General features: G+C 40.6%; 1 protein-coding gene across 1 annotated transcript in view; it reads left to right on the top strand.

The window, feature by feature from the left end:
- The window catches only part of cntn3a.1 (contactin 3a, tandem duplicate 1), a 61656-nt gene extending 39185 nt beyond the window's left edge, over positions 1 to 22471 (top strand). The window contains exons 9-22 of the mRNA XM_079181051.1: positions 945 to 1077; positions 2947 to 3097; positions 9296 to 9423; positions 11750 to 11925; positions 15398 to 15515; positions 15992 to 16150; positions 16356 to 16505; positions 17699 to 17769; positions 18031 to 18265; positions 18983 to 19098; positions 19371 to 19557; positions 20423 to 20535; positions 21404 to 21572; positions 22358 to 22471. Of these exons, the coding sequence (XP_079037177.1) occupies positions 945 to 1077; positions 2947 to 3097; positions 9296 to 9423; positions 11750 to 11925; positions 15398 to 15515; positions 15992 to 16150; positions 16356 to 16505; positions 17699 to 17769; positions 18031 to 18265; positions 18983 to 19098; positions 19371 to 19557; positions 20423 to 20535; positions 21404 to 21572; positions 22358 to 22449 (1998 nt within the window). The 3' untranslated portion in view covers positions 22450 to 22471. The remainder of the gene's footprint in view (positions 1 to 944; positions 1078 to 2946; positions 3098 to 9295; positions 9424 to 11749; positions 11926 to 15397; positions 15516 to 15991; positions 16151 to 16355; positions 16506 to 17698; positions 17770 to 18030; positions 18266 to 18982; positions 19099 to 19370; positions 19558 to 20422; positions 20536 to 21403; positions 21573 to 22357) is intronic.
- Positions 22472 to 23459: the final 988 nt, after the last annotated feature.

A 23459-nucleotide genomic window follows, 5' to 3' on the forward strand; every position in this document is an offset into this window, starting at 1 on the left:
ACTATTGCAGCATCTACGCTTACCTATTCAGGAGCTGCCATTGTTGTGTGTGTCATCACACACACCAAAGCCCCGCCTGTAGCGGCCTGTATATCAGAAAACCTTGAATTTAGTATGCTTGTACAGTGTGTTCTGTTTATATAATGGAAATGTTATATGAACAGGTGTCAGTCCTTTTAGGGATTAATGTCAGCTTTGCTAAGGGATCATCCACTGAGGTCTCTCAGACAGCATTTTTAAGAATGTGAATCTGAGGCTGGTTACTGTAACCTGTTAATATGCTGTTTGGATGGAAGCTCTGAGGATTGTATCTTCCTTTTCCCACAGAGGCTGATTAAACTCCTGTCTTAGCTCCACTAATCAATATTTTTACGATAGCAATGGATCCAATGACTGAATGTAAGGTGGGTTACTGTTGTGACAAAATCACAGAGATTTGTCATCCTCTGTACCCTACCTCCGCAGCAACAGCAGACAGACACAGCTACTAGCTGGTAATAGCTTTCTAAGGAGTTAGCTAAATAGATTTTTTAAAAAGACAGTGAATATTGGAACCAGGTGGCCAGAAACATGACTCCAAATGAATGCTACAGTTTCTCTTTGTTTGGTGCATTCACATATAGGCGGTTGTTACTAACACGTTAGACATAGAACTGATTTATATGGCAATAATGTGTCACAATATATATATATTGTGTGTGTGTGTGTGTGTGTGTGTGTGTGTGTGTGTGTGTGTGTGTGTGTGTGTTTGTTCCTCTTTCTGATTGGATGTAAACCTTGGGCTGTACTTGAAGGCAACCACTCAAGCCTCCTGCTGACTCTTCAGCTTGTCTAAGCCTGTTTAGTGTTTGTTGACAGGTTAGCCCAGCAGATTCCATTTTCAATCGTGGTGCTAAATGTGTCTCTCTTTATGTGTGTGTGTGTGTGTGTGCGTGTATCTTTAGCAGGACAGGGTTCAGGTGAATAATGGAGTGCTGACGATCAGTAGCTTGAATCTGGCTGACATCGGCATGTACCAGTGTGTGGCAGAGAACAAGCATGGCCGAATCTTCACCAACGCTGAGCTCCGAGTCATAGGTAAGACCAAACACACAAGACTTTGTTGATATCTCTAAACACATTCAGTGGAGTTGACCTCATGCCATCTCTTAAATCGCTGTTAGATGGTGCATGAAAGACACTAACATGAAAATGATTCATGGGCAAAAGCTGCCAAAATAGCCTGGTGGGGGCGCTGTAATTAAAGATCCACATTTATCTAATCTAAACCCACAGTCATATTGGCAAATCTTTTGCTACACATGTTCTTCTTTTTGTCTGCAATTTTTGCTGGTTGGATCACCAAGATAATTTTACAAAAACATTTGTTCCCTTAATGCTAATTGTTTTTGTAATTTTGCCAAAAAAAGTCTGTTTAGCACATCTGACGGATGAATTCAAACTGAGCACGGTTTGTTTCTTCCAATGCCTCTCTGTTGAGAAGACTGAGAAGAAGTGTACCCTAGTTCTACTCTCATAATTAGTAAGGGAATTACTTCTTAATCATTTATCAAAATGGTTGGCGATAATTTTTCTGTCGAGCAATCAATCGACAGCTCTGCACTTCACTATTCCTCATGATTTACTAAATGTTCACCTCCTCACAATGATATACCTGCTAAAGGTTAAGACCAAAACACTGTGTTTTGTAGTGTGTTTGGGCTGCAGCTAATAATTAGCTATTAAAACTTGTGAAAAATGCCCATTACGATTTGTCAGAGCCCACGGTGACATAAAAGCAGCAATCCCTGTCACTTAGTTGACATGAACAAGGGAATGCTAATTCTATCAATTTCAATATATATTAGATCATGAAAATTTAAAATTATTTAACAATTTTTTTGTCGATAATCTGCTAATCCCTGAATCAAAAGTCATGAAATAAATTGTCATACGACAGGCTCAACTTTGATGTATAGCTTTAGTGTTACTATTATTGCGTGTGTTGCTAAACCATTCAAATTTCCCATCCACCATCATATTATCTGGGTATTATCTCTTTATTATACGGTAATGAAAACACAACTCAAAAAGAATACATGGTATAAATGTCTTACTTCGTATACATGGCCCCCTACAGACTAGAGGATCTGTTTAAAGCTTGCCACAGTCATGTAATATACATGAGGAGGAACAGATCTTATTGAAGCAACAATTCCTCCAACTCTGCTTTAAGATATGAGTTCATATATATTCCGCTCATGTGTTATGCGAAGAGAAATGTCTGTTGTTAGAGGAAAACACTGACATTTCACACTTGGTGTCAAGGAATAATTGTGAGATGCCATGTGTGTATGATTACATATGTATCATAGTGTATATTGATGTGCACTTACATGCCTTGGCAGGTGCTCAGCCATGTCACTGGCGCCAGGCACTGTGTTCACTTTAAAGAGCTTTCCGCTGAGTCGGTACGCATACAAAACAGCTCCAGACGGCGGCGCCTTAGTAATTAAGGCCTAGAGGAGCAGCAACAAAGCCTCCCTCTTGTTTTACATTCTCTCATTTCTGCCTCGGAGCACCTCGTCTTAATTCCTAATGCATAATGTCCTCCTAAGGAAAATTCATGGAATTGAAAAAAAACACCACCACCGTCTGTCAAATAAAATGTCGTCTTAAAAATGATGTACCATGTTTGTTCTCCTGCAGTCATTTGTGGATGTCTGCGTGTGTGCAAACAAGTGCATATGTGTGTTGAAAGAAAAGGATGTGCGAGCTGACCTGCCTAATGGATGGAGTGACCTGCATGTTTTTAGGATGCTCTTTCAGGCTCATTTCCTCTATAGCTCGAGCCTCTTTGCTCCTCTGTCTCCTCCGACAGTGACTTAAACCTCAGCTCTGTTGTTTTCTTCTCCTCCTGTCTCCCTCACTATACTTACATTCATCTCTTTCCACTCTCCTTATCAGCCATCGCTCCAGACTTCTCCCAGAACTTGTTGAAGGCCCAAACTCTGGCCCGACAGGGTGGCGACGTTCTGATCGAATGCAAGCCCAGGATGTCTCCTCGGGGTGTAATCTCTTGGAGGAAGGGGAAGGAAGCCCTGAGAGAGAGCCACAGGTACCAGGTTTCTTTGTGTATAGCAGTCAGTGCAAGTGTGTGTGGGACCACAATTGTTAAGTTTTGTCTGCTTTACTTGCAGAATCGTATTTCATCGACTTATTTTATTTTTCCCTACTTTGTATTCATGGGGACAAACTGCAAAGAACAGAACCACAGTGTGACACAATACAATTTGAATTGTATAACACATTCTGCACTCCACCACTTTCTTCCTGCTATCTACATTTCTTCCCTCAACTCCATTGTCCTTTTCCCTCCTGGCTGTGCTCAGAGCCGGTCTCGGCGCTGTTTACTTGAGGTAATTGGCCGTTCGTAGACTGCGGCACTTGGATCAATGCACTGATCCATCAGCTCATTAGCAGCATGTAAGGCCTGGAGGGTCATTAGAGCACAAGGCAGACGATGATCCAGGCTACCATCGAGACGAGGAAGAAGCAGGTGAAAATCCCAAAAGGACTGATCAATGGCTAGCCGCTGAACAGCATACATTCTAGTGTGATAGTGGTGGTGGCACCAAGGGAACTAGCTGGACACCTTGTTTATTTAGAAATCAGGTTAAGTGCCGATCAATGCAATGCCTCTGTGTGCTGGAGAGGAGAAGAAAAAGGAAAAACAAATGTTAATCAGACAAGGAAAACCTGCCCCCCCCCTCCCAAGATACAATGCTGGTCAAAGAACCAGTAGGATGTCAGTGATTGATCAGGATTCATACTGTTTCTTCTCACATGGCAACAATCAGGGAAATATGCAGTGATGGTAGAAAGCACCTTCAAACAACGTGTCCTTCATATCTTTAGCATTACTAGATGTGAAGTGGACATATAGGTATGTTTGCTCAGCTTCAAATGCTGAGTCAACTTGCACAAACAACCAATTACAGGAAATAGACTGTATACCTCGATGTCTCCATTTTCTGAAATGTCTCCATTTGATGATATTTGCACTGTTGCAGTTCTCACAAGCTCAAAACATTCAACAAGTCAAACTGGAAGAGCCAGATCGCTCTGATGTGCTATTGCACTTTTAGTCGTTTGCTCTGTCAGGAAAACTTTTGTTGGACAAGCTTACATTTTCTGGTGCGCTTTCATAATCTGTCATTGTATAAAACAAAGCGTTGTCTTCACAAATCACTCAATGATGCATTTCCACATTCTGTTTGGTAACATCTTTATTTTGTGCAGGAATGTACCAGCAGCAGTCAAAGCCCACCTGCGGGCACATGTGGTGACGTAGTGGGGGTCCACATCTCTCATTTGATAAGGGATTAATTGTTCAACTGGCTCAGCAGCTTTTCTACACCTAACCTCTGGGATATCCATCGCCAACACGGTGGATCTCCAGCAGGTTTAGTTTTGTCTCAACTCCCCCTGTCAGACGGCATGTTTGGGAAACTAAAGGTGCGATCTAATTGCTAGTAAAGATGCCAGGCCGAGACTATTTGGTTACAGCAGAGAGAGGGTTTTTTTTTAGGCTAGCAGCAGAATCAGCATAAAGACTGTGTATTGCAAATGCCTGCTAAATGTTGCGCTCATCTTTCAGATTCATCCTCCTCTTAACTATTGAAAGGAAAACGCATCCAGTCCGCAATGTGCAATATCAATCGCGCTCATAAAGGTGAGATTTCCCATTTGAGATTTAACGTTACAGCCCTACCCTGAAGTGGGTGAGCTGCATACAAGATGTTAGACTTCGACATTATTGCAGCATCTCTCACAAACCTATTCCCCTGTCCCTGGCTCGTTAGCATTTACTTTCCTCCACATCGAAATGGAGCTGCTACCAATGCTATTAAAGCGGTGGCACAACACTAATCCATCCCACTGGCTCAACTGAAATACCCATAATTCCTTCTAATCTTCCAGGGATAATGTTTTCAAGGATCTGGAGCAGGGGAGAACAAATCAACTAAGAACAAGGCAGGATCTGATTAGTTAATGAAATCACGTCGTGGTGATACCTATATCAGTTCATATCCCAGGCATGTATAACAAGATTGCCTCATAACAGGGTTGCGGTGCACTTATGCAGGGAGCTATGAGGTTAACGATAAAGCGCTTACCTTAATTTAATTTCGCTGCTGACCGATGCCAGCAATTGTAAAACGGATATAAGAAATAGCTCTCAGGAATATTACCTTTAGATTGAACCACTGTGTTTAAGATTGTTATGCTGAACAATATGTATTGCTTCATCATGTAATGCGAATCAATTTATAATCCTGCTACTAAAACAGCAAGAGCTTTCTGGATCTGTTGCCAATACAGAACGTGCAGTGCTAGCCAATAAAATAAACAGTTCCTAGTAATATACTGAGTTAATTATGCAATCCCTCTTATGTGGTTAAAATAATGTTTTTTCATTGACGGCGTGGCCTCTTAGTTTTTTGTTACACCATGGAGAGGCAGAGAAGGCTTTTAGATTACAGCCAATAGCTCACTTGAACACCGGTCAATAAGATTGAGGTAAAGTGCTTGTTTACTATATCACACTGCTCAAGTTTAATATACCCCACAAATTCCCCCAATATCTTAATTGCTCCAGGGCAACCTTTGAGAGAGGAGGGAACAAAGTAAAAGCATTTCAGACAGATAAGGCACCTTACATCTTTATCTTTTTTTTTTGCTTTGTTGCGGAGGAGGCCTGACATAGGCTACTGCACAGTTTAATGGCAAGTCTTATCCCTGTGACATCTCATATCCATAACTCTTTGTTATAGCCCATTACAAAGGAAGGCCCTCAGTTCAGTTAGGAGAATATACCCCCGGCTCCACGGGAGTATGTTTAATTCTTTCAGCCTTTAAGGCGATGTAGTTCATTTTTGATCATTGTGGGAGGTCCAGGGGCTGCCTTCAAGGGATCTTTAAGAAAAAAGGGATCAAGTTCTACTTTCAAACCGTTTATGTTTGAAACACCGGCTGAACCCTATTACACTGTTGTGCAGTTCAGAAGATGAGACGAGAGCTCCTAGTGAGGATTTACAGGGCAAGGCATTTATCAAGTCGCTAATAATTTCATAGGAGTCCAATGTGGTCAGGAAATTGTTTCACTCTACAGCCACGATTGACGGGCAGTATCAAAGATTGGTAAAATACAATTCGATCCACTGGCGTGACTTTTCTGACCAAAGAAATTAACTGTAGATAGATTTTCTATCGTGGCTCGACTTTGTAAAAGAGGTGAAGCTCTTTGTGCTTTGCATCCATCAAAAGAAAGTCGATAACACATTTCTCCCACAAGCATTGAATGTTTTTACTTAGTGTTGTAGTTTCTGTCTTTGACAAATAACACTTCAAGACAGAAATCACATGGCAATGGTCATGAATAACCTCCCTTTGTCTGTTAAACTGTGGGATCACAATGTAAGTCTGACAACTGTTTCCCATCAGGAAATATCTCTGCGCATGAGGCTTGTTAGTAATAACTTTGATAACACAAGGCCAAATTAATTATTAGCTCAACAAGCAGTGGCTGTCCTGTTAGCTCCAGGGAATGTCTTAGAACACTGTGATGTTCCATGATCGCTGCAGGGACTTCTCTTCATGCTTCTTGGGAGATAAAGAGCTGGTAAAGGCTCAGTGTTGCTTTAGGACATCTCGTCTTTAGGCAGATTCTTGACTTCTTTGTGACAACTGAAGGATGAGCTCGGTAACAACTAGCCTCTCCTGCCTCTCTAATTCTTTATATTCGCTAGAGATTTACAACGTATATTCAGTGGTAATCAGTGAGGGCGATTGGCTCCAATGTGTTCTCAGGGCACTGCTGCAAGTACACTTTAGTTCTGTACTTAAGTCATTATATTTCTATCCCTTTAATGTTCACAGGTATTCAGATGTTTCACCTCAACTGAAAGTAGTAGATCTGCTTTGCCTTATCTGATACTTCCACCTGTTAGCAAGTTTTGCACATTTGATTCACCACAGAGCAATTAAAATGTATTAAACTGTGACACTTGCAAAAGGTTCTATCGACACCACAAGAAGTCACACGAAATGGGATGAGGTGTCTTACTCGTACTCGTGTTTCCTTTCTTCTGTATATCAAAACCCATTCAGGTTGACAGAAAAGCCACATTGAGACACCTACCTCAGCTATAATTAGTAGAGTTAACAAAGCCAATGTAGCTCGATCATGCACAATTACAGCTCACTGCTGACATCTCTTCATCAGGACGAACATATTAAGTCAGTATTTATTTCAGGCTGTTTTCTTTGAAAAACAAGATACGGTAAAACCAATGATTACTGTCACCACAAAGCCAGATAGAAGCACCGGTAAGCTGCGAAACAGGAGGAGAGTGTAGGATGTAAGAAAAACTTAAAGGGATGAGATCACATCCAGTAATTACAGAGACGAAAGAGAAAGAACAAGTAAAATATGTTTTATAAACTATAGCAGAAATGCTTTGATAACAAGAAAGACAATCTAAGATCAATCATTTTGTGATACATCACAACAAGCTAATATCATTTATATCTGATCATTAATTGATGAAATAAGGTTTTAAAATGAATGGATCTGAATCCTTTCAGCTTTTAACCGGAGCGTTCTCTGCAGCATGACAGCTGTGGCCAGTTTTCCACTGAAGCGAGAGAATGCTTTTTTGGCATTAGTAAATAGAATTAAACAAACTATTTTATTTATTTATTTTTTTGTTGCCTCAGTCACCTGTGACCCTGCCATTCATTTCCCTTTTATAAACTAAGTGTGTATGGATTTCACCAAACTACTTTCACTTAAACTATTTTCTTCTTTTGTCCTCTATCCTTGACTCTGCTCAAATTGTGCTTAAAAAGGGCAAAATTAATGTCATGTTTTTCCATAAGTGTTCTTTTTGCAAATCTTTTTGAACACACTGTATTCAAGGCCTTGCTGATATGCTTTTAGGGATCCATCCTCCTACCAATTTTCACCAGTGGCCATGATCCTTTGTAAAGTTTAGTTGTTCAGCTCAAATGTGTGATTATGTTCAAGTGAGTGAAATGACGTATGAATTTCATTGTTGCTGTGAGATGAAATAATAGTCTTCAGATGAAATCTAAACATGGAAGACAGGAAGCATAAGCACTTTATTCAGTTAGTGTCTTGTTGCTGACCTATCTTTCATATTTGGCTTCACGTCACTCAAGCACCTTGTTGGCTGGTGAAGTAGAAGCAGTACTCTCTCTGTCGGAGGAAATCTGTCAGGCTTGACTGAAGACACCAATAGATTAAATGAGAGTGATGCAATCTGTAAGAGTGGTTCAACTTATAACCACACAACCAGGCGCGTCGAGTTTGTTGCTCTGCTGGTGAAATTGTACTGACATGCAAGACTCTATCAGTTAAAATCCAATAACTGTGTGGGTTGGATTTTAGGAGTAGTACTTGTCGTTTGCACTTTAGCTGTTAACTCTTTTTTTTTCTTTTCCAGGTTAGAAATGAACAGCTTCAGACCGCTTAGTGGTCATTGCATGCCATTATGTATGTGAACCAAACAATAGTATGAACTAAAAAAATCTTATTATTGCTTCTTTAAAAAATCTGGTTTTAATTGTCTTATTTTGGGCTGCAACTCTGTTAAATGTTGTTTTAGGCACAGTCCTTTTTTTACTGGGTGTTATGCTGCACCTGCCTCTTTTGTTAACGGTGTATTTAGGGTAAGGTGTCTTAACCATCATGTTGCACCGTATGCAGGAAACCTGGATAAACTGTATTAAAATCAACATGAATTAACCTTTGCATGAAGTACAACATGTGTGACAACCAGAGTTTCTTAGGTAACATCCCAATTGCATTGAAAGGTTTCTATTGCATTTTAGTGTGTTTATGTCTGCTGAAGCAATATCTCCAACGTAACATGTAACACTTATGCAGTATGAGTAGATCTATAACAATCCGTTTTTTTAGAATCCCCTTGAACTCAAAAGGAGACGTCCCCCCCGCAAAGTGAGCCTGCACTGTTCTTATCAACTCTGTTGAGAAATCAAACTGTAACTTCTTCACACTGAGTTTCTCCTTATGTCACGCTGACGCACAGGAAGCCAATTAAAATTCACTGAGATAAATTCATGCTAAAGTACAAATGCTTTAGGACACTGGACTCTCTCATTTAGAATAGATGAAATGACAGCACGCAAGCTTCCTTTATAAACTGGTGCGCTGTCAGTTGGCCCAGTACGGTGATATATATGTTTCGTTTGTTTTTTTAACCCACAGAGTTACGGTGTTGGATAATGGCAGCCTACGGATTTCCAATGTTACTAAAATGGATGCTGGACTCTACACGTGTGTAGCCAGAAACCAGTTTGGAGTAGCGAGCAGTGCTGGCAGCCTTTTGGTTAAAGGTAAAATATTATTTTCTTGACTTGGCTTCAAATATCCCTTGTTGGTTTCCTGTAAATGGCAGCTGGATATTGCTTGTTTATTGTTTATGTTATCCCCTATGCTGTTTCCTTGGTTATAACTGCTCCTAAACTACACAGACAGTAAATAATACAGCAACACTCTCCATCGATTAAGACAATATCGCTATTATACGAAACAGTACAATTACACCAAACATGTAAGATATTAAACATTAACAGCTTGTCTGCTTTTTGTCATGTATTTCAGGAATGGGATTGGTTATGTGTTAAAAAAATATATACAATATATATATAATCCATTTGAACATCAGGACTCCTGCAGGTGTTTAATTCAGCCCTTTTAATAAACTAGCACATCATTTACATTTGTCAGTATTTTGGAGCGACACAGAACAAAGGATGTGTCAGTCTGCACAGCCGTACCGGTGCTGCATTCAAGATGAACCAACACTGACCCTCACTGCACACTTGATGAACAAACACAGTGAAGCAGAGTTGCTATGAAGACTACCCTCTTCTCACCTGACAGATATACAGTCCAATTAGCTGATAGGCAGTGGCTGGAGGAAGCGAGACATGAAGCTCATTGCGTTCATGCGCCTCTATGTTTAATTCATACATTTTGCACCGTGGCTCATAGCCATGCTCGGTTTGTTCAAGATTTCAATCCATTTAAATCACTCACTTCTGCAGAGCAGTGCGTTTTTCCAGGTCTTTCTAAAGAGCAGAGTCAACAACAGTGCTCTATTAAAATGCCTTTTGGTGATTCCACTTCACAAATTTTTTGAATTGCAAATTGGCTTGCCTAGAAGCACATTTTAGCTTTTTTCCATGTAAAGAGGCTTTACTGTACATCTACTGTACTGTGTATTGGTATGTGTGTCTATTAATAGTGTTGGACAGAGTTGAATGGTAAATTATATATTTATTTAAATACTGTACTTAAGTATAAATTGAAGGAACTGCAAAGCAAGAAAGACTTAAAAAACATGAAGTGATCTCCTAAAATATTAGTTTGCTCTAGCCACCATTATGTTACCTACTGCTTACATGTCAGTGTATGTTAATTATTAACGCTGAAAGAAAACATTATTAACAATAAAAAATAAAAGAATAATTAGGGCTGCAACTACAGAATATTTGCATCCTTGACTACTCTGAAGATATTATTTTCAAGTAATTGATAAATTGTTTAGTCTATAAAATGTCATCTCCATTTCCTACAGCCCAAGGTAACCTTTTAATCAACCTAATTATTGAATTTGATTAAACTGATAAGAAAAATGTAAGTAAACATTTTATGTAAATGTCAGATGTCAGTTAAATGTCAGTTAAATTGTTTCATACTTTACATACATCAAATATTTTATATGTTTCAAGTAAATGGGCATAAAAACACATTCCAGCAATTCATATGGTAATTCAATTGGAAACATTAAAATCCTGCATGTATCCATACAATACAAACCATGGCCGCTGAATACGCTGAAGGGAATGAGGGAGCCAATTTGTGATTTTCCTTCCAGTCATAACAGGAAATGAGCGTGACAGCTGAGCAATCGGAAGCAGAAAGTTTTACCCCTCTCATTTTGCATCTGGTGCCAAACTTCCCCAAGACTCACCTGGAATGCACTGCCATGACCAGCCGGTGCTCCTTTGGGGGTGTGAGATAAACAAGCTGGCTTGTTTTGACAGAGCTGAATATAGACCTTTACTCCCTCTGACATGCTGCATTGGCTTTCCTGTCCATTAGGTGCTTATGACATGCATGCATAATTCACAGTGGACTAGTGTATGGGCCTCTCAGCCTGCGCTATATGCTGTGCACCGCACTGCTGTTGAATGAGACATACAGCCGAGATGGACGCAAGATTGTGTTGATGCGCACCACGCTGAGGATGAAATGGGATGGCTTTTTGTCTCGCCACAAACAGAGCCAAATTATAGACTCGGATCTGACCTGCCGTAATGGTTGAGTTTTTCTTTTTGTTTGCTTATTTCACTCTGTTGTTGTTCAGTGATACATCAGACCCTACTCTGATTTATTAAACTCAAAGAAAGAGATGCAATATAAGCTCACTGGCAGACTCGAAAGTAATTTATCTTGTTTATTTTATCATTCAGGACAGGATTTGACAAAAGGCAGGATTTGTTTTTGAGTGTGGCATGTTATTGCAATTATTCCTCAATATTCCGGGAACATAAAGCAGTATAAAACAAATAGTGGGTTACTATACATACAGAACAAAGGTATGTCTACACTGTTACATGCCCACCTTTCTAACTCGGTGCTGTCTGCTTACAGAGCCAACGGCGATCACCAGTCCAGCCGGTCATTTGGACGTGACCGTGGGGGAGAGCATCGTGCTGCCCTGCCAGGTCTCTCATGACCCCACGCTGGACCTCAAGTTTACCTGGTTCTTCAACGAGCAGCTAATCCACTTTGGAAGCCACTGGGCGTATTTTGAAAAAGTTGGTGGAGTAAGTGCAATAAGGTCTTAGTGATATACAGTATATGATATGTTGCAAGAGAACTGTGAGCTACAGAAATCATACACACGAGTGTCGTTTAGCTTCCAGTATCTGAAGGCAGGCTTAAAGCAAAGCCATATGCAAGCAGTTACATCATTAACAATACTCAGAACATCATTATCTACATAACTACTTGCTATTAAAGATAAAATTGTAGTTTAAATCAAAGTGATTTTAGTTCATGGCCACATTCAGTCCAGTGTGGTCTTAAGTGGGCCAGACCGGTAAAACCGTTGCATAATAACCTATAAATATTCTCTATTCTCTAAAAGCTAATTTATGATTATGTTCACAATTAATAAACATTCCATTTGCAAAACAGATGATGAGCAACCTGAGATGTCTCGCTGCTCTGTCAGCTTCGACTAAAAACAGACGGCTGTTTCATCAAACCTGACAACGATTAATCTGCCTTCTCTGTACTCATTTGTCCGCTGATAGCGGCACTGAATATTATATTGTTTGAGCATTGAAAGATGTTGTGTGTCTGAGTCCACTTTTCTCCTTTTTGACAAAGACTCTTCCCGCCGGCGGAACCTGCATGAACAATAGCCGAGTCATGAGAGTTGTGCGTTACATAGCCTGTATGTAATCACGTGGGATCTAGCAGCATAGGGCCTGCTACTCTTATTACGACGCCCAGTGGACAAATATCGGAAAATTGTAATTAACAACTACTCTCTCTCTCTATATATATATATACAGGACTGTCTCAGAAAATTAGAATATTGTGATAATCCCCATACGTGTGATTTAGTTTACTGAACCAAGCTGAGTGTTTTTCAAGGCTCAGGAAACCCTTGCAGGTGTTTCGAGTTAATTAGACGATTCAAGTGATTAGTTGAATACCCTACTAGTATACTTTTTCATGATATTCTAATATTTAGAGATAGGATATTTGAGTTTTCTTAAGCTGTAAGCCATAATCAGCAATATTAAAAGAATAAAAGGCTTGCAATATTTCAGTTGATTTGTAATGAATCCAGAATGCATGACATTTTAGTTTTTTAATTGCATTACACAAAATAAAGAACTTTATCACAATATTCTAATTTTCTGAGACAGTCCTGTATATATATATAGCTACTCTCATTCAGTGGGCCGGATTGGACCTTTTGGTGGGCTGGTTCTGGCAATCGGGCCGTATTTTTTTTTGACTCCCCCTGGTTTAAAGTGACTCATAAGGAAATAAGCTATTTGAACTCCATTAAAATAATCGCTAACACATTTACGTCTCATTCCTCTACGGCTTAATTTCAGCTTCATCTTTTAAGGGGAAAAGTATTGAACCCTCGTTCATGATGAGTCATACAGATGAGATTTTACTTTTTGCCTGAGCAAGAAGCCTCTGTTTGCCTGTTTTGCTTGTTAATAACTCTTCCTACATTGACAAAAGCAGCAACCAAGGAATTTATTACGCAATGCCCAGCCATGCGTTACACTTGATCATCGAACACCACATATTTGTTCTCTCTTAATTAGTAAAAGCAATTATGAGGTCTTTGCTTCTTTATCACCTCTTGCTTTTTTTTTTGCATTCGGCACAATAACGACAGCAAGAGCTTTATAATTGCATGAAGCCCTGCGGTTCATCTGAACACTTGACTCCTTCGCATCAAACCCATGCCGACGTGTTGAGGTAGAGAAACTATTGAGATACTGAAGTAGAAGTTCACATCACTTCAATGTTTGTGATCTATATCTGAACAGTGTTCAGATATTTTCTTTTGAAGCCGGCTATGACTTTCACTATAGATAGCGTCTGCTCTGAACTCAAAGAGATTAAAGCTCGGAACGCACAATAGCAGTGAGTCATTGGCTTATATGCAAGATGTAAGCATCATCTGTGGAGCAAATGTATGGTCTAAGTATCATGCTCCCTAAATGTATGAATCCCAGTGTTGACTTTTTACACCCGTTGTAACATTTTTCTAAATGTTCAGAAATCTGTTGCCTTCTCTATCCAACGCAGCGTAAACTCAAGAATATCAATGTTAAGAAGCTGAGTACCCTAATACCTTGTAATATTATCATTTTAAAGCTTCAGTAAACATCAAACAACAAACTTTAGGGCTCAGAAATAGAAACGGATTTAGAATAATTATATATTTTGGGCTTGTTATCTTCAAATTGACTATTAAAATGAGGAGTAACGTTGCAAAACCCAGCAAGAATCTGATTTAAGTCTGCTGGTGAAGAATATACTGTATCCTTCAAGTGTTGAACAAAATGAAAATGATATGCCTCCAGCATTTTGCGGTCCCGAATAGAGATGTGCTCCTTGCATGTTGTAGAGCTTATTGCTGCTGCCAGAGCTGCAGTCACGCTGCTGCAGTGGCTGTGATTGATAAAATGATGGGAGTCATGGTGTCTATTCTGAAAAAAAAAGGTCCATCTGGAATTGAAAGACATTTTTAAGAACAACAGTATAGAACAAACTGATATATACTTTCCAGCAGAAATGAGATGCTGAATATTTTTGGCGTGATTTGAGATTATACCACTTAAGATGAAAGGGAGGCAAAAAGGCTGACTGAAGGATGCAAACCCCAGTGAAACCCAGTCAGCATGTTCAGTATTGAGTTGAAAAATACTTTAAAAAAAACTGAATGTTCCTGTACATCTATTTAATTATCATGTTTTTTTCCCATGTAACCCAACACCCCATACATTATGACAAGTCAGCATTAACATAAAGCAATAGCACTGCTTTGTAGATACAGACTTTACCTGCAATGGAAAGAATATTCTGTGTCTAGAAGCCACACAACATATGGTTACTGTATTTTGCAGGACTTCTTACAGTCTCAATTGATTTAAAAAGCAAGCTTAGAGGTTCCTTTGTTCATGCTGTATATAAAATTTGCCAGAGTGAGAGATCTGTAACCCGCTCCATCCCCAGTTATATTATTTTAATGATGGCAGGGAGTGAATGACTTGCAGCAACTGGATTTTTATCTTTAGAAAATGTCCCTGATTATACATCAACGTAATTATCGTGGCTCATATTGTTTCACAGTCCCTTACTTTCATAGATAAGCCATCAATGTAACATTAGCTCTAACTTTAAAGTTCAAAGCTAATAATGCATTTGGCATTGAATGATTTTCTCTAGATTAAATTGAATCAGAAGGAATAAAAGGGACGGAGCTGAAAGACGAAAGAAGAGCTTTTTAATTTCCCACAAAGAGCTGTCCTCATAAATGATCACAAAAACCTTCACTCAGTCATTTGGTGCGTCCCTGGACTTGTGTTTTACCTTTCTCTTCCATAATGTAATATATTGAATGCCAAAAGAAATCACTGTGACATTGCACTTGTTTCTGCAGTCCTTTTAGTTCATTTCGCAACATTTTACTGTTTTTCTACTCTACTTTATTACTCTTTTTGTCGTCTTTTTTCCTAACTTGTGCACTGACAGCGCTCCGCTGGTGACATCATGATCCGGAACATTCAGCTGAGGCATGCTGGGAAATATACGTGTGCTGTTCAGACCAAGGTGGACAGTGTGTCTATTGCCACTGATGTGGTAGTCAGAGGTAAGGATGTCTCCCAAACTTAAACATGTTTGAAAAAAAAAGAATCAAACCGTAAAGTCAGATTTGTTGTTCTGCGTTATCAAGTTCTGGCACAACGATGGTGTTTACACGCAACATCGCCACTCTATCTTCATTTAGCAAAGCCATTTCTACTACGACCGCCATGCATCGCGATGCAGACGCACAGTAATGTTCCACCGTGCGCTCCCACATAAACCCCTCGCATTATTTCCCAACCTTTTTGGTTTACTCATCAAAGTTTATATATGTTCAGGAGTTGTGAATTTGTGATTTTTCCTTACAGTATCCTTAGATTGTTTCATTTTAATCTTGAGAAAATGTTAAACTATATAGTCATTCACAATAAAGCAAAGATTAGAGAACAGTCAATTATGTTCAGGTATTTTCTTTCTTTCTTCATATCCTGATAACCCTTTCTGATTAACCTTGGAAACTGCTACTAATTATCCCTCCAGGTCCCCCGGGCCCCCCTGTTGACTGTCAGGTGACTGAGATGACAGAGACCACTGCCTCTCTGTCCTGGGGACCCGGAATGGACCATCACAGCCCCATCCACAGCTACACCATCCAGGCCAGAACGCCCTTCTCTCTCGGGTGGCAAGCCGTTACCACCGGTAGGCTGGTTTCATCTGACAGTCTGACTGTAGGTTGAGTGAATGTGATGTTATTAGATAAAAAAGAGGGAAGGGGATGTGACTGGTATCCTTTTCAAACACCACACATGAAGTGACAGTAAATAACACATCATCCGCTTGGCTGACTTTCAGAGACAGATCTTTCAGGGTTTTGATGAATGGTTATTTCTGTGATGTCTCTCAGTTCCTGAGCTGCTCGGGGGGAAGCAGCTGTCATCCTCTGTCATTGACTTGAGTCCATGGGTGGAGTACGAGTTCAGAGTCCTGGCAACAAACAGCATAGGAACAGGAGAGCCCAGCAAACCCTCCAAAAAGGCCCGCACCAAAGAAATGCGTACGTATCAGAAGCTCCTTACATTTCCTCTGCTGCCAACAGTGGCACAAATTGTTCGCGAATTATGCCCAGGACAGCAATTAGATCCCTTCAAAGAACTTTATTGCACCAGTGTATTTCCGAGAATTCGCTGCTTCTTCGGGGCGCACAACACATGAATGAATTAAGTACACAATAAATATGTTGATGCCTGGCAGCTCTAGTCACACAGTTTCATCCATGTGTGTGTGGAGAGCGGGCAGTGCATAGAAAATAATAATAGATACAGTACCTTTGGTTCAGAACCAATATGAATCAAATCTAGTCAACAGAGTGGATTAAAAAGAGATTTAAAATGAGAAAATTCAATTAAATCGCTCACCTTGAATTTGTAATTTAGTAGCCATAGATGCAGAGTTTTTATACATAACTGCAGGTGCATGCACCTACATATACAGATGCATAGATAAGTACACACATATACACACTTACATGGATACATATAAAAACATACAGCAATATATTGTCTCATAATGACCAACCCATAAAAAGACACTCTAACTGAGAGCAGAGCAGTACTTTATGGCTTCATAAGATGTTTGGATTTGAAGCTCCACTTCAAATGTATATCCACTCTGTGCTGCACATCAAAAGGCAAATTCAGATTTTACACAAAGTCTGTTAACGGGTCTAGTGGAGTTCTACTGCATATGTTGTAAAATGTATAAACCCCGGGTCCAGAGGAGGCTGCACTAAATCAAATAAATTGGCTCAAGTGATGTCACAGTGCAAAATTGGTTGGGGCTAAAGACTATGAGTTTAACTCGGGGGGTGGAGTTAGAAAGAAAGAAGTGAGGAGAAATGAGCTCACCAGACCTCTGTAGCCCGCTCCTCATCTCTGCTTGAGGCTAGCAGCTCAAGGCTACATTAGCTGCTATCTGACTCTCTGACCCAATGTGGGGGCCAAGTTTTGACAAAGAAGAAGAATGCATGGAATAAATACAAAACCTTTGTCCATCATGAGTCCGATGGAGCACTCTTTAAAGTCAGAATTTAAGAAAGGTCTAACTCTTGATATTGATATTGAACATGCTTATTATCTCTAACTACATGTTATTTAATAGTGAGCAGCATAATACTCCATACTGTCATTTCAAATTGCAGGTAATTGAATATACAAACTGCTCCTTCTAACACTGTGTTTGATCTGTTAGTTCCCAGGGTGACTCCGTCCAGAGTGAACGGTGGCGGTGGGGGACATTCAGAGCTGGTCATCACTTGGGAGGTAGACTTATATTTAAATATATATATATACACACACAAGCATCACGGTAATGGACTTACTGTTTGAATATTTCTTATATTAATTTATTTTAATGTTAAATTGAAACATACAGTAATGATTTTATTTAACTAGACAGAGTGATAAGTTCATTCAAGGCTTGCAAGTACAGTACCACCCTAATCCGTGCATAGCTGCATTTCTTTTAGGTATTCATGTTAGATCAGTCATCTTGAGTCATCCCTCTGACTCATCCCTCCTTAGACTGTTCCAGAGGAGCTGCAGAGTGGTCCGGGCTTTGGCTACGTGGTGGCTTTCCGCCCACTGGGGGCGCAGGGCTGGATGCAGGCTGCTGTCACGTCTCCGGACGCCTCTAGATATGTCTTCAAGAATGAGAGCATCCCTCCCTTTTCCCCTTACCAAGTCAAAGTCGGGGTTTACAACAACAGGGGAGAGGGCCCTTTTAGTGCAGTGACCACCATCTACTCAGCAGAGGAAGGTGTGTACTATTACAACTTTAAAGCCAACTATGTATGCGTTAGCTTGACTCGGGGAATGTACTGCACCTCTTTTTTTTGTTATCAGATTTTATTTTGATTGCACTTTTAGTAATTGTCATTTTAAACACCCAGTGCCACAAAGCCATGCATGAACATCAAGTGTATTAACAACTGTCAAGTTACACACATTCACTAAAAGTGAACTGTATGAGACAACATATTTTCTCATACAGTTTCATAATGTGACTGATGTGGTCCCACATGAACACAAAACATTTCTGCCCAACTTAGTATTTGGGTCATTTCACATTGTGTTTTTGTCTGAGCTCCTTTCACTGGTTTGAAGTGGGCTGGACTCAGCTGAAAAAAAGATGATGTCACACATTTTCACGCACCAATTGGGATTCACCAATATTTAAACTGACATCAAACCACACCCACACAGTCTGATGAAGTAGATCCAATACAGTTGTGGCTGGCAAACTCTTAAATGATAACTATAAATGATTTCTTCTGAACTTAAAGTTAAATTATTAATTGTATATTTAATGTTACAGAGAAATACCTGAGATTTGGACTTCAGTTTTTAGGGGTTGTACTGTATGGATGGATTGGATGTAGCTACTGTGTAGTGTATTCAAAATGTCATTCCTTAGACGTGGGTGTAGTGAATCTGTGTCTTCCTCCTTATCCTGTCTATCCTGTGTGCCTTTCAGAGCCCAGCAGAGCTCCAGGGAGGCTGAGGGCAAAGAGTGTATCAGCGTCCGAGGTAGAGGTCACCTGGAAGCCGCTGGCCTGGAGCAACAACCGCAGACGCATCCTGGGCTATGAGGTCAAACCCACACACGCCCACACAATAGGAATTGTATAAATGTAGTGGACAGTGCCAACAGCTAGTGGCATATCTTGGATAACAATGCAATGACCTTTTTCTGTTAGTGTCTATATGATTATTTGTGCATGAAGTCAACTACAGTATATGAGCAGCAGGAAGCCCCCCAGGATTCATGCCCACACTGGTGCAGTTACAGATGGAGGTGTTGAGTAACAAATCAGATGCAAGCTGTTAAAGTATAATCTGTGTATTATTTTGTGTGGTTTCAGTTGCAGTACTGGGGCGAGAGGAAGAAGCAGGACACCGCCAGTGTGATCAGGACAGTGGGGAATAAAACTTCCGTACTCGTCAGGGATCTGGAGGGCAGCAGTACCTATTACATGTCCCTGCGGGCCTATAACAGCGCTGGAGTGGGTCCACAGAGCATCATAGTCAATGTCACAACCAAGAAACCACGTAAGGACTCTCAACACAGTGTGGGGACTGACTGTCTTTTTGTGCTTGTTGTTTTTTCCCTCTGGCTAAAAGTGCATGGTCCATTCGGTATATATGTCATTTCAGCAATAATGTTTCACCAATTAGAGTGAAAGTAGAGAATAGTCACCACACAAGAGCACCGTAAAGGTACCATATGGAGGAGTCTTGTTCATCCACCATTTAATTATTTTGCACACACACACACACACACACACACACACGTCCTACAAACATGGATAGCGTGAAACTGAGGGACGTCATCTCGCACTCACTTGTCATTGGATAGACATGGCAAATCTTTGATGCAAGTGCCTGTTTAATTTCACGGTCACACTGTGTGATTTGACATGCAGGCCTCGCTGGAAAATGATGTTGTTTCCTCTTTATATTGTTTCACACTTTCCTTTCTATAAGTCACCTGCATGTCAATGAGCGTGTATACCTGTGCATCCTTGTGCGCGTGCTTGCAAACAAAACAGGGGTCCACTGTGCTTCACTTCAATGCTTCATGGAGCCACTGGTGTTCTTCACAGGGCTCTGACAGATGAGTAACATCATATGTTAATATAGGTTAAGGGTATAATATCACAGTTTTATTTGTTTCACACTCGCATGTCTCTTCTTCACTCTCCCCAACCACCCCCTTCACAAACAGTCGTACACTCACTCCCACACAGATATTCCTAGAGTCACTGCTCTCTCCTAGCAGTGGGATGATGAACTGATAATGAGAAAACTCCTTCATGCTGAGTTGATTCTGGACTTTACTGTTTATCGACCGGGGGCTTGTTGTTTTACTCCCTCCTCTTCCTCTCCTCCTCCTACTGCCCTCGTCCTCCTCCAGCGCCCAGTCAAGCCCCGGTCAAAATTATGTGGAACACTTCCAACTCCAAGGTCATCCTGAGGTGGGACCAAGTACACGCTCTGGAGAATGAGTCAGAAGTCACAGGATATAAGGTAAGAAGTGGAGAGTCTGGTGTTATAGATTGTAACATAACAGAGAATGACAGACAGTCACTCGCTCAATTTATTCAATATGAGAACACTGGGTTTTTCTTTAGTTAGTTGGGGTGGTATGATGTGTAGCTGCGTATTCATTTAATTTTGAAGATCTCCACAAATTGCCTACTCTCCTAAAATAACAATCCCTTGATAACCGCGACGCCCACATCCTATTATTTTTTGCCACATAATTTCAGCAACAGACAAAGATCCACAACTTGTCTGGTTGTTTCTCAAGAGGGGCGATATTGCAGGAAATGTGCTGTATACATGTTACCAGTAGATTGACTGCCATCTTCTTAGATTGTGACGTCAGACTTGTCATGCCAGTATCATATGCATAACTACATATTTTAATGATTACTTCAGAAATTACATTTAAGGTTATGAATTATTCCGGCCTTCAGACACTAATCTGTATTCTCATAGGTTGAGAATATCATACTATGATATCGATGTCGCTGCACATTATTCTCACTACATAAAAGGAGTCTCCTGAGTGTGGGGCTTACTGTATAGTGAAATTGGGGAGATTAATTCAAGCTGCAGCTGACTGGATTGATGCATCTCCACATTCCCCTTATCTCGACTGCACCCTCTACTCTGGTGGTCCATCACAGCCATGTGCGGCTGTCTACAGTAAGATTCATCTTGTTAGCTTCAGTGTTAGCACATCGCATCTCACAGAGCCGTCTGAAAGAAACAAACCAGAACTTAGATGTTCTTGTCAGTGCATCAACAAGGAGACTCTGAAACCCCTCGTATGATTCATTGCGTCTGAAGTGGTTTCATGCCATCCTCTATACCTCTCTGCCTCCTGCAGGTGATGTACAGCCAGGACAAACACAGCCATCCCAGTGTGGTGGAGACCAACACCACCTCCCTGGAGTTGTCACTACCGGTCAACCAGGACTACGTAATCCAGATTAAACCCTTCAGTGAGGGAGGGGAAGGCAGCAGCAGCCGCCAGATTACCATCCCCAAGATAGCAGGTTGGGACAGCGCTGAGACATGAAACATGAAAATCAACTCTGTGTCCGTTTGTGAGACGTCAGTTCAGTTCAGTTAGTTTAACAGCAAACACCCGTAAACTGGTGTTTTGAGCACACAAGATATTATTTGGTGTCCTCTTCCCCTCGACTTCTTGTGTCTACCAGTTTGTAATTGTAAAAATATGCACTGTAAACACAGCATGAGCTGCATTGCATTATGGTCTTTTCAGGCTGCTGTCTTTAGATACATTGGTATCCCTGACATTTCTTTGAGGGTTTTTTTCCCCCCTTATTAAATGTTGGTGCAAAATGGTGAGTCTTTAAATAAGCCTTTTCTCCCTGAAGCTAAGTATGAATGTTTTGTTTACAGTTGTCTCAGCTGTAAAATAACAGTCTCTTATCCACAGACTGAGAAATATACATATCATCAACAACAAAATGGGCTCAGACATGCAAAGAACATTGACAGTAGCTGGTTGTTTAAGAGTATATTCTTCCTTTTTATCAAACTTAGTCCGCTGCACATTTCTACAGCCATCTCCTCGGAAGACATAGTTGAGCGCAGCGTACCAGTGCCATCTATTGACATATCTGTGTACTCACACAACACTATAGTCCTTTGTACTGAATACATTTTATATTTTGCTTGCTGTATTTTTTTTTACTGTGATAATTAGACCTTCACGTCAAGAGTTCATAGTCAAACCATGTTTAATTAAAGAGCAACTTTTGTAGACCACACAAGACGTACACCTGTTGGATTTTGATCTGTTTGTGTATTTCAGGCCCCGTAGCCACGGGAGCAGCCCCAGAGTCTTCTGCATTTCCCTTGGTCAACCTTGCAGCGGTAATCCTCACAGCCAGGACTGTACTATGACAAACATCTGCATCAACCGGGCACTACAGCTGCTCATTACAGTAAGAGGAGAAACGGCAGGTCAGAGACAACAAGAGGCTGGCCGCCACATTTCCACCTGCTCCCCTTCCCCATCCTATTGTCTTTCCTGTTTTTTCTACAAAGATGTCTTTGCGAGGAAGAATCTTTCCCTCCACCTTTGTAAGAGTTATTGAAAGGAACTGGCTCCTTCAGAAGTTGGCAGTGAAAGGCCACCGTGACTCGACTGCAGTCTCTTTGAAGATGTTTCTTTCTTTGCTCCCCTCTAACCAGTGGATATTCTCACATGGGTTTAACCTTGGAGGCCCAGCGGTCTGTGACGCACAATAGGATGTGAATATGTTTTCTCTGTGGGACTCTGCTTTTTAACGGTTTCTTTAAGTGGATATCGTATGTACCTCTGGACTTTTCTTGGATGCTGGGATTCTATCTGAACTGGGGTTGGAGACCTTACATGGCTCATATTTATGTGAGTGAAGTTATATTTATGCTCGGTTTAAGACAAGCGATGGATGAAGTAATTCCCCTCCTCTCTGTAGACTGTAGTCTTTGGAAAGCTTCCTGACCTGTCTAAGAAAAAAACTAAACTCTTACTAATCCCTGCCAAATACGGGGAGCTAAGCCTCATTGCTTTACGACAAACCAGAATTTGGGACCTTTGTAACTTTACCTGGATTTTATTCATGCTGTTATGTTACACCACATTACATTGAAACCTCAGAGTTGCCATGAAACTGACTGTAACCAAAGGTATTGAGCCAACTTGGTTGAATACCACCTGTTGTATCATTGTGAGAAAATGCAGCGCCTACACTCCCAATATGGCTTCCATTGTAAACTACAGCGTCGTGTTGATTAATTGATGTCTTACCTTCCTCTCTCATCCGTGATAAGTCTGGCACGCTGAGCATTTTGAGCCGCATTGTTGTACACTGTATGTATGAAATCCTCAGGTCCCAAATGAGCCTTAAGTCTTATGATTATTATCCACG

This window comes from Pholis gunnellus (genome assembly GCF_910591455.1).
Source record: "Pholis gunnellus genome assembly, chromosome: 2".
NCBI classification, from domain to species: Eukaryota; Metazoa; Chordata; class Actinopteri; order Perciformes; family Pholidae; genus Pholis; species Pholis gunnellus.